Here is a 12,249-nt window from a genome sequence, read left to right as displayed (position 1 = left end):
ATCCTGGTTGCCTTCTGCTACCTCACCAGATTGTTTAGAGTCACACAAGGAAAATGACCATCAGTTGATAGACTATTCAACCTTGGGGAGAATCATAGGCATGTTGAATCATGCCCTCCTTAATCTCTATCTGTACAAACTTTCCTATGAGTTGCCAACTTGTTCAGGAGGTACATTTATTGTGGATCTGCCCTCATTGGATGTTCACCTGCCCACTTTCTAGCACAGGTCACTCTATAGTTAGGTGCAAGAATCCTGGTTCCTTTCGCCCCTCCCCCTGAATCCTAGTTCATTTTTCCACTTGGATGCTGATAACCTACTGAGGTACTTTGGAAGTGGGTGGAGAATCTGAAAATATTCTTGCAACTGCATTTAGATTTTGTAAAATGTGTCCTGACTGTGTGTCAGCTTAGCTCATTTGGTAGCACCCATCTCTAAGTCAGAAGACTGTGGGTTCAAGCCTCACTCCAGGACTTGAGCACATAGTTTAGGTCAGTGACATCAAAGCTACTGTCCATGGGCCATGTCCAGTTCCTTGACCCTTGGCTATCCAGCCCATGAAGTCCAGGCAACCAAGTCCTATTAGTTATTTCATTTCTTATTGTCTGGTTTATCCAGTTTAATCTGGCCTAGAAGTTTGGAAGAACAATTATTGTTCTGAGCGCAATTGTCTCATTGGTGGGTAAATCCTAAATTGGAACATCAAAGACCTGTTAATATCTGAAAATTAAGAAATAGGCAAATGAATGGTAGTATGGTCTTAAACTCAATACATGGCTTTGTGACTGTACAGTTTACATCTAAGTAATCTGCAGAGAAATAAAACTTGGATATGACTAATGTAGGCCAATGCAGTACTGAGAGAATACTGTATTATCTGAGGTGCCACAAGCAATATTAATCCAAGGTCCCATCTACCTGTTCCACTTGTTCAGGTGAAAGTTAAGGATTCTGTGACATTATTTGAAGGGCAATGTCCTGAACAACATTCCCCCCTTCAGTCAACACCATTAAAACCAGATTAACTGGTCATTCATTTCATTATGGGATCTTGCTGTATGAAATGGCTGCAACATTTGTTTGCCTGACAGTCAACATATTTCAAACTAATTCATTGTACATGGAACTCTTTGAAACAGTTTTGAGAGATGTGGTAAAGACTTGCATTTATATCGAATCCCACCCCATACCCATCCTCCAGGATAAAAGTGTAGTCAAAGTCATAATACACTTACCCCCTTGAAATTCCAGCCACTGACTGCAGAAAGCAGGGAGGAGGTGCTACCTTGCTGTAAGGTAGACCTGGGAAACAAAAAGAAAATAGGTTTACTGCCAGAGCCTTGTCCAAACATCAAATAACAAATTTTAAATCTATAAACGGTCCATGGATGAATGACAATTACAATGACAATTCCATATTTCTGTTAGCAAAAAGCCTGGGATCAGATAAAAGCTTTTCTTCAAATGCCTCCTGTCATTTAAACTGGGAATTATTTTATGTGGCACTGAAATGATAGCCCAATCTATGAAGCTACTTTGCAACTCATTTAACGAAGTGGAAAAGAACTGGTTTTCGAGTTTGTAGAGTCCTTAAGATCACGGGATAGATACTGATGACAGTACATCTTACTTTCTAAATACAGAAATTCACTAACATTTGCTAATTATGGTATCCAACTGCTTCTTAAATCATTATAGAGTTTATTTATTCCATTATCCTACCCAGACATCCACTCCACATAACGATCTCTCTTGTTTGAAGGAGAATTTCCCCAACATCAAACCTAAAGTTGCCATTTACTAGTCTGATCCTGTGTCCTTTTCATTTGTAATACTATTCAGGATTTCCTTTTTTATACTGTTTACTAAATGATATATATCTCTGAAGAGCTGAAATTTTACCTGAATTCTCTCATAATTCAGTCCTCATACTAGAGATCAGGTGTCTGGCGCATCACTGAACTCCCCCACGGCCTGAATGGTTCCTTTAACCAGAACTGGATGCATATAACCATATTATTCGAGTATAACTTTCCCCAACTCGTACTCTACAGTTTTGGTTATATCATTCAGAGTTACATTTGCTTTGTTGATTGCTAATGCACTGTAGTTGGATGCCTGGAGTTCTAAGTTTACTAAAGTCTTAGAACTTGTTCAACTTAACAAAGTGTATTAATAATATTCAAATACTGATATTGCTCATTTTGAATAGTTACGTTATCCATTACTTCTCCTGAGATTTGGTACTATACATGATCATGTTAAATTTCACCTGACCTGCCATTGTTGCATGCCCACATGCAGCAAGACTTGGACAATGTGCAGGCTTGAATTGATAAGTGGTAAGTAACATTTGCGCCACACAAGTGGTGGGCAATGACTATCTCCTACAAGAGAGAATCTAACTACCTACCCTTGACATTCAATGCTATTTCTTCCGCTGAATCTCCCGCCATCAGCATCCTAGGGATGTCCATTGACCAGAAACTTAACTGGACCAGCCACAAAAATACTGTGGCTACAAAAGCAGGTCAGAAGCTGGGAACAAAAACAAGAAATGCTGGATTCACTCAGCAGGTCTGGCAGCATCTGTGGAAAGAGAAGCAGAGTTAACGTGTCGGGTCAGTGACCCTTCTTCGGAAGAAGGGTCACTGACCCGAAACGTTAACTCTGCTTCTCTTTCCACAGATGCTGCCAGACCTGCTGAGTGAATCCAGCATTTCTTGTTTTTGTTTCAGATTTCCAGCATCCGCAGTATTTTGCTTTTATCAGAAGCTGGGAATTCTGTTACGAGGAATGAACCTCCTGACTCTCCTAAGTCTTTTCACTATCTACAAGGCACAAAGTCAGGAATGTGATGGAATACTCTCCATTTGCCTGGATGACTGTGGCTTCAACACTGAAGAAGCTCAACACCATCCAGGACAAAGCAGCCCACTTGATTGGCAACTCTCCACCACTGGTGTACTTTGTACTGCGTACCATCTACAAAATGTATTGCAACAACTCTCCAATGCGTCCTCAACAGCATCTTCCAAACCCGCAACCTCTATCACCTAGAAGGACAAGGACAGGTGATGGGAACATCACCACCTGCAAGTTCCCCTCCAAGCCACACACCATCTTGACTTAGAAATATATCACTGTTCCTTCACTGTTCCTGGGTCAATATCCTGGAACTCCCCCACCTAACAGCACTGTGGGTGTACCTACACCAGATGGACTGCAGTGGTTCAAGAAGGCAGCTCAGCACCACTTTCTCAAGAGCAATTAGGGATGGGGACCTAAATTCTGGCCTTGCTAGTGAGGCCCACATCCCATGAACAAATAAATAAAAAAATATTTTCTGTCATTCCTAATCTGTCTCTTCTGATTCAATTATCCCACCTAGTTTGATGTTCTCTGCATACTGGACCAGTTTACATAACTTCTGAATCCAAGTTGTTAATGTAAATTAACACCTTAATACTGATCACTGGGGTACCCTACTTGGAACTTCCTCCCCTCAACTCCAACCTACCTCCTCTAACAAGCAGCGGGGATGGGGAGACAAGTATCAAATTCACATGGCTGCGCCAATGTGAGATTTAGGCTCTTTTAACTCCTGGAGCTTGCTTCCATTTGACCGACAGGCTACCTACCCACCTGTCAGAGATTGAACAAGATGTGGTGCTGGAAGAAGAGGGTATTTGAGACGTGAAAGCAAGATGTGACTTTGTGCTAAGGGCCATGTTACCACTGCAGCTGTTCGGGTGGGCCAGGTAGCGAGGGTCATTAAGGGTGAAGGTGTCACCACCTAGAGGCCAAATTTCAATCAAAGCCAGGATGTCAATACAAGGTGCAGAGAAAGGCAGTGATCTACTAGTGGGTAGTGGTATGTGGTGTGACTAAGATGGGAAGGAGATTGTTGAGACTAACCCTAGCGAGTGGGTAGATCTGTGAGAGAGAGGAGGATGAGGCAGTTGAGGTTACTGTTCATATCTCTTTGGCCTCCTTGTCTCGAGAGACAATGGGTAAGCGCCTGGAGGTGGTCAGTGGTTTGTGAAGCAACGCCTGGAGTGGCTATAAAGGCCAATTCTAGAGTGACAGACTCTTCCACAGGTGCTGCAGATAAAATTGGTTGTTGGGGCTGTTACACAGCTGGCTCTCCCCTTGCGCTTCTGTCTTTTTTCCTGCCAACTGCTAAGTCTCTTCGACTCACCACGCTTTAGCCCCGCCTTTATGGTTGCAAAGGACACAGCAAAGGGTGCTTAAAGAGGCTTTTGGAGCATGCTGGGAAAAGAAACAGAATAGCTGTGGATTTATTCAAGGGGCATTCACGTTTAGGATGTAGCAACAGAGTAGGAGGCGGTGATTGGTTTGGATAGGGATGGGGTGGGTGGGGGGCAAATAAACCAACTGAAAGGTAGAAAGGCAAGGTGATATGGCAGAAAGAGAGAATGGTCCAAGAGGGGCCAAGGATAAAAGAGGAGAAAGAAGTAATGGGCTGAGATTTGGAGTGGCAGTCAAACAACAACAACTTATACCTTTAAGATAATAAAACATCCCAAGGCACTTTATAGAAGCATTCTAAAACAAAGTATGACATTGAGCCACAAAAGGAGGTATTAGATTAAATGACCAAAAGCTTCATCAAAGAAGTAGGTTTTAAGGAATGTTTTAAAGCAGGGAAGTGAGGTGGAGAGGCAGAGAGGTGTAGGGAGGGTATTCCAGGGCAACTGAAGGCATGGCCACCAAAGGTGGAGTGATCAAAATCAGGGATGGACAGAACCAGAATTAGAGGAGTGCACATATCTTAGAGGGTTGTGGGGCTGGAGGAGATTACAGAGATAGGGAGGGGCGAGGATTTGAAAACAAGGCTGAGGATTTTAAAATCAAGACATTGCTTGAGCGGGAATGTAGGCCAGTGAGCACAGGGGTGATAGGGGAACAGGACATAGTGCGAGTTAAGGCACAGGCCGCATAGTTTTGGATGACCTCAAGTTTATGGAGGGCAGAATGTGGGAGACCAGCCAGAAGTGCACTGGAATAGTCAAGTCTAGAGGTAACAAAGGCATGAATGAGGTTTCAGCAGTGAATGATCTGAGACAGGGCGAAGTCAGGCAATGTTGTGGAGGTGAAAATAGGCGATCTTAGTGATGGCACAAATGTGAGGCCGGAAGCTCATCTCGGCGTCAAATGTGTCATCAATGTTGCAAACAGACTGGTTTAATCTCAGACTGTTGCCAGGGAAAGGAATGGAGTCGGTAGCTAGGGAACAAAGTTTGGCATGGGGACTGAAAACAATGGCCTCAATCTTCCCAATATTTATTGGAGGAAATTTCTGCTCATCCAGTACTAGATGTTGGATCAGCAGTCTGATAATTTAGCAAGTGGAGGAGTCAAGAGAAGTGGTGGTGAGGTGGAGCTGAGTGTCGTCAGCAAACATATGGAAACTAATGCCATGCTTTCGGATGATGTCGCTGAGGGCAGCATGTAGATGAGAAACAGGAGAGGGCCAAGGCTTGATGCTTGGGGGGACACCAGAGGTAACGGTGTGGGAGCAGGAAGAGAAGCCATTGCAAGTGATTCTTTAACTACGATTAGATAGATAAGAACCAGGTGAGAGCAGTCCCACCCAGCTGTACATCAGCAAAGATGTGTTGGAGGAGGAAGGTGTGCAGACAGGTCAAGAAGGATGAGGAGGCAAAGTTTACATTTGTCATAGTCACATAGGATGTCATTTATTACTTTGATAAGAGCTATTTCAGTACTGTGGCAGCAGTGGAAACCTGATTGGAGGGATTCAAACATGGAGTTCTGCGAAAGATGGGCATGGATTTGGGAGGCGACAACATGTTCAAGGGCTTTGGAGAGGAAAGGGAGGTTGGAGAAGGGACTGTAGTTTGCAAGAGTGGTTTGGGGTGGGGTGGGGGGGGGGGGGTCAAGGTTGGTATTTTGAGGAGTGGGGTGATGACGGCAGATTTAAAGCTGAGAATTCTTCCATGGCACTTTTTATACCCTTCCCCTTCATGGCATCACAATTCAACTCACCGCACGTGTCTCATCTCAGCTCAGTTAACTGCTCATTTGACTGGCTCACTCAGATTCCAAAAATCTCACAGCATGTTCACTCTGACTTGCCCCAAAGCCTAAATGGATCATTTAAATGATTTTGATGGATTATAACCCTCCACTTTATTTTAAACGCACATGGACAAATTAAATAATTTACTGACTTTCATTTAAGTTACTAATTGGTTAAAAATGAAATTACTTTGTTCCTGCTGGCTTGGTGATGCTTCCTTGATTGGATTCTTTAATAACATTTGCTGCAAATTTATGCAGAATCTATTTTTTTGTCCACTTGAAACATGGAAAATTGATGTACAGGAACGATATTTAATGTACTTGGGATTTTAATCGTTTGAGATTGTTTGGAACATAAATGATTCACTCTGCTGTCAGACCTTTGGTCATTGCCCAACAACCATAAATTGGGGCCTACCCAAATCACCATTCCTAGCTATGCCACTGAAGTGAGGGAAGGGGAGAACTGGCCAACATTTAACACAGAACCCAGGATACTAAAAGCATTTAATTGATCATTTATCTCATTGCTGTTTATGAAACCTTGCTGTGTGCAAATTGGCTGACACATTTCTCTACACATTTCAAAAGTGTGGTGAAGCATTTTGGGATGTCTTAAGGTCAACAATGGTGCTGTATACATGCAGTCTGTTCTTCTTGACTTTTATCTTCACAGATACAGGAGCATACAGGTGGACCCCAATGAAGCCTATTTCATGAACATATTCTTCTGGGAGGAGGTCAAAAAACCAGAAAGCTGTGAGTTATTGAAAGTGACATTATTGTCTATCTTCACATATACAGTTTACAAGGAACTAACAGTTTGTGGCCACTTATCAATCTTTGCAAAGCAATTTGTTTAAATTGTCAAGATATAAAAAATGTTGAGGAATTGGATGTACACAAATCAAATTACCTCTACCATGCAAATCAAATCAGCACTGAATAGTGTTCAGTGGTTAAATATAGCAAATAGTGACACTACTGGCCAATAAGAGAATTACGGACGAGAGTGGGAGCAAAGATTTGATAATTTCTGTGAAAATAATTGTTTACTCATCTCTTTATAAACAGTTCTTTGAAAGAAATCTGAAAATATCTTGCACAAAATATAAATATATATATATATCTTCTGTATGTGTGCATTTCCTGCCCAACTTGTTTTTGGTCATGCTTAATGTCATCATTTAAACACACTTGGGAACTTCAAATTCTAAGGTTTATTTCACTACAGTAAGTAATCTCATTCTGTGCCACACAGTTAACACGATCATCCACTGAGAAAATATATTTCATTGCCAATGTCCATTACAGGTAGACCTGGTACAGACATAAGTGCATGCAATTCAGATCATTTGATTACTGTCATCATTCAAGAAGCAGCTTACATTAAGAACTAGAATGATGTTTTTAAAAGAACTTAAATAATAACTGTTTACTTCTGGCATGGAGAGGAAGTTGACAGACCATATATGGTAATCATTCCTATTCTTAAGAGAACAGTAGGTGATTTTAAGGTGGATGACGAATAATGTATCACCAATGTGTTGGTTGTAAGCCCTTACTATACAGTGTAATGGAAGCGCCCACACAAACTGGGGAATTCTGATTGAATAAACAGTGTTCCTTGTGCTCTCAAAGTGCTATTATAATAGCCTTCAGCCCCCACAGTGTGTCGATGACATCTCCAACAGCTCTGCCCACAACACTGTCTACATTATTTGCTGCTCTGATACCATAATAATGCTGATTGAGCTATGCATTGGAGAATCAATTGCTGAAATTGATCAGGCAACATAAGCATCACTATTGTACATCAAATCCATCAATGCCCACTCCATTATTTAGATGGTGCAAACTTGTGCATCACCCTCCCAAATAGTTAGCAATGCTAACTCCTAGAGGGGTTTGGGGAAGGAGCAACAAAAAAAAAAAGAGAAAGAAAAGGCTAATTTTAGGAAAAACTGGGATGTTGCTTCCTGATTTCCTACAGCAATCAAGCATGTTCCAGGATATCATGGTTACCATGTTACATTAAACAAAGCGTGTTTTAGGGTCTGCCACACCCATATATGACAGCACCTCAAGCATCTTCCTGACACACTGTTTTCAGCCGTGGACCTTGCTATTATGGATTGTCAGAGACATTTCCTTATAGTAGATAGCATTTATTAACAATCAATCAATCAATCACATCTTGTAGAAGTCCCATCATTATGTCTCAAGTAGAAAATTATAGAAACATTAATTCCGATGAATTTACATGTGCAGATATAGGACTTTTAATTATACAAATCCCTACAATATGATGAGTAAAATGATGAGTATAAGCATTTATCGTTACTCCTTAATTTAATGTGGTTAACTCTTACATGCCCTCTGAAATGGCCCAGCAAGCCACTCAGTTGGACCTAACCGCTACAAAGTCAATAAAAAGGAATGAAACCGGACGGACCACCCAGCATCGACCTAGGCATCGGAAACAACAACGGTAAACCCAGCCCTGTCGACCCTGCAATGTCCTCCTTACTAACATCTGGGGGCTTGTGCCAAAGTTGGGAGAGCTGTCCCACAGACTGGTCAAGCAACAGCCTAACATAGTCATACTCACGGAATCATACCTTACAGACAATGTCCCAGACACTGCAATCACTATCCCTGGGTATGTCCTGTCCCACCGGCAGATCAGACCCAGCAGGGGTGGCGGGACAGTGGTCTACAGTAGGGAGGGAGTTGCCCTGGGTGTCCTCAACATCGACTCCGGACCCCATGAAGTCTCATGGCATCAGGTCAAACATGGGCAAGGTAACCTCCTACTGATTACCACCTACCGCCCTCTCTCAGCTGATGACTCAGCACTCCTCCATGTTGAACAGCACTTGGAGGAAGCACTGAGGGTGGCAAGGGCACAAAATGTACTCTGGGTGGGGGACTTCAATGTCCATCACCAAGAGTGGCTCGGTAGCACCACTACTGACCGAGCTGGCTGAGTCCTAAAGGACATAGCTGCTAGACTGGGTCTGTGGCAGGTGGTGAGAGAACCAACAAAAAGGGAATAAGATACTTGACCTTGTTCTCACCAATCTGCCTGCCGCAGATGCTTCTGTCCATGGCAGTATTGGTAGGAGTGAACACCGCACAGTCCTTATGGAGATGAAGCCCCACCTTCACATTGAGGATACTGTCCATCGCGTTGTGTGGCACTATCACCATGCTAAAAGTCCAACCCGGCCAATTACCGTCCCATCAGTCTACTGTCAATCATCAGTAAAGTGATGGAAGGTGTCATCAACATTGCTATCAAGCAGCACTTGCTTAGCAATAACCTGCTCAGTGATGCTCAGTTTGGGTTCCGCCAGGGCCACTCAGCTCCTGACCTCATTACAGCCTTGGTTCAAACATGGACAAAAGAGCTGAACTCAAGAGGTGAGGTGAGAGTGACTGCCCTTGACATCAAGGCAGCATTTGACTGAGTATGGCATCAAGGAGCCCAAGCAAAACTGGAGTCAATGAGAATCAGGGGGAAAACTCTCTGCTGGTTGGACTCATACCTAGCGCAAAGGAAGATGGTTGTGGTTGTTGGAGGTCAATCATCTGAGCTCCAGGACATCACTGCAGGAGTTTCTCAGGATAGTGTCCTAGGCCCAACCATCTTCAGCTGCTTCATCAATGACCTTCCTTCAATCATAGGGTCAGAAGTGGGGATGTTCGCTGATGATTGCACAATGTTCAGCACCATTCGCGACACCTCAAGTACTGAAGCAGTCCATGTAGAAATACAATATCCAGGCTTGGGCCGATAAGTGGCAAGTAACATTTGCGCCACACAAGTACCAAGCAATGACCATCTCCAACAAGAGAGAATCTAACCATCTCCCCTTGACATTCAATGGCATTACCATTGCTGAATCCCCCATTATCAACATCCTAGGGGCTACCATTGACCAGAAACTGAACTGGAGTAGTCATATAAATACCATGGCTACAAGAGCAGGTCAGAGGCTAGGAATCCTGCGGCGAGTAACTCACCTCCTGACTCCCCAAAGCCTGTCCACCATCTACAAGGCAGGAGTCAGGAGTGTGATGGAATACTCTCCGTTTGCCTGGATGGGTGCAGCTCCAACAACACTCAAGAAGCTCGACACCATCCAGGACAAAGCAGCCTGCATGATTGGCACCCCATCTACGAACATTCACTCCCTCCACCACCGATGCACAGTGGCAGCAGTGTGTACCATCTACAAGATGCACTGCAGCAACATACCAAGGCTCCTTAGACAGCACCTTCCAAACCCACGACCTCTACCACCTCAAAGGACGAGAGCAGCAGATGCATGGGAACACCACCACCTGCAAGTTCCCCTCCAAGTCACACACCATCCTGACGTGGAACTATATCACCATATTCCTTCACTGTCATTGGGTCAAAATCCTGGAACTCCCTTCCTAACAGCACTGTGGGTGTACCTACCTCTCATGGACTGCAGCGGTTCAAGAAGGCAGCTCACCACCACCTTCTCAAGGGCAATTAGGGATGGGCAATAAATGCTGGCATAGCCAGTGACACCCACATCCCATGAATGAATTTTTTTTAAATACGTACCTTTTTATGTACAGTGTCAATATTCAATACTACCTGAACAATCCCCTAAAAAGCAGGCTGTATATCCAAACTAAAATTAAAAACCTTGTGACTCAGGCAACAATTGTTCAGTTTGGATGGATGTTATATTCAATCCCTTATGACAAACACCAATCATGGCAAGTTTCTAGCAAATCCACAATGTCACACACACACACTGTACCATTAGAGTCCATCATAACTCATACCAAAATTCTAAACTTAGCCAAGAAGATGGTGAGACCCTCCATATTAATCTTTTGCATGTTGGACTAACTGGTTGGAATGCCATTTTGAAACCTTTATAGAGTCATTTAGGCACAGGAGGAGGCCATTCGGCCCAGAGTCCATGTCAGCTCTCCACAGAGCTATGCAGTCAGTCCCACTTCCCAGCTCAATCCCCGTAGCCCTGCAAGTCTATATCTCTCAGCTGGCCATCAAACCTCCTCTTGAAATCATTAACAGTCTCTGCTTCCACCACCTCCTTGGACAGTAAGTTCCAGGTCATTACCACCCACTGTGTAAAAAAATGCTTCCTCATATTCCCCCTGCATCTTTCACCCAAAACCTTCGATCTGTGTCCCCTAGTCCTTGTACCATTAGTTAATGAGAATAGTTTTTCCTTGTCCAACTTATCTAAGCCTGTCATAATCTTGTACACTTCTATTAAATTTCCCCTCAATCTCCTTTGTTCTAAGGAGGACAACCCCAGCTTTTCCAACCTAACCTTATAACTAATATTCTCCATCCCTGGAAGCACTCTGGTAAATCCCCTCTGCACCCTCTCAAGGACCCTTACATCCTTCCTGAAGTGTGGTGCCCAGAACTGAATGCAATACTCCAGTTGGGGCCCAACCAGAGCTTTATAAAAATTTAGCATAACTTCCCTGCTTTTGTACTCAATGCCTCTATTTTAGATACCCAAAATCCCATATACTTTACTAATCAATCTCTCAATATGTCCTGCCACCTTCAAAGATCGATGCACATGCACCCCCAAGTCTCTCTGTTCCTGCAGGTTCTTTAGAAATGTGCCATTAAGTATATATTGCCTCTCCCTATTCCTTCCGCTAAAATGCATCACCTCACACTTGTCAATATTAAATTCCACCGAGCACTCTTCAGCCTATTCTGCTAGCCTATCTATGTCTTGTTGCAGACAGTTCATATCATCCTCACTGTTTGCCACACCTCCAAGTTTGGTGTCATCAGCAAATTTTGAAATTCTACTCTTTATTCCAAGATCCAAGTCATTGATATATAGCAAAAAAAAAGTATCCCAGCATTGACCCTTGGGGAACACCACTGTCTATCATCCTCCAGTCTGAAAAGCAACCATTTACTACAACTCACTATTTTCTGTCCTTAAGCCAATTTTTTTATTCAATTGGACACTGACCCTCCTATTCCATGAGCTTCAATTTTGTTAACCAGCCTTTTATGTGGTACCTTATCGAATGCTTTCTTAAAATCCATTTAGACAAAATCCACTGCATTCCCTTCATCAACCTTCTCTGTTACTTCATCAAAAAATTCAATTAGATTAGTCAAGCATGATC

The 12,249-nt window shown here is 43.1% G+C and overlaps 1 protein-coding gene across 1 annotated transcript in view; it reads right to left on the bottom strand.

Annotated features, from left to right (window-relative positions):
- Nucleotides 1-12,249, bottom strand: part of arhgef3 (Rho guanine nucleotide exchange factor (GEF) 3) — a 371,767-nt gene that overhangs the window by 255,859 nt on the left and 103,659 nt on the right. Inside the window, exon 2 of the mRNA XM_068051698.1 lies at nt 1,236-1,302. Within this exon, the coding sequence (XP_067907799.1) occupies nt 1,236-1,302 (67 nt within the window). The remainder of the gene's footprint in view (nt 1-1,235; nt 1,303-12,249) is intronic.

The sequence above is a fragment of the Heterodontus francisci genome, chromosome 19 (genome assembly GCF_036365525.1).
Source record: "Heterodontus francisci isolate sHetFra1 chromosome 19, sHetFra1.hap1, whole genome shotgun sequence".
Taxonomy (NCBI): domain Eukaryota; kingdom Metazoa; phylum Chordata; class Chondrichthyes; order Heterodontiformes; family Heterodontidae; genus Heterodontus; species Heterodontus francisci.
Note: the sequence above shows the minus strand (reverse complement) of the source record. Positions and strands in the feature narration are given on the sequence as shown.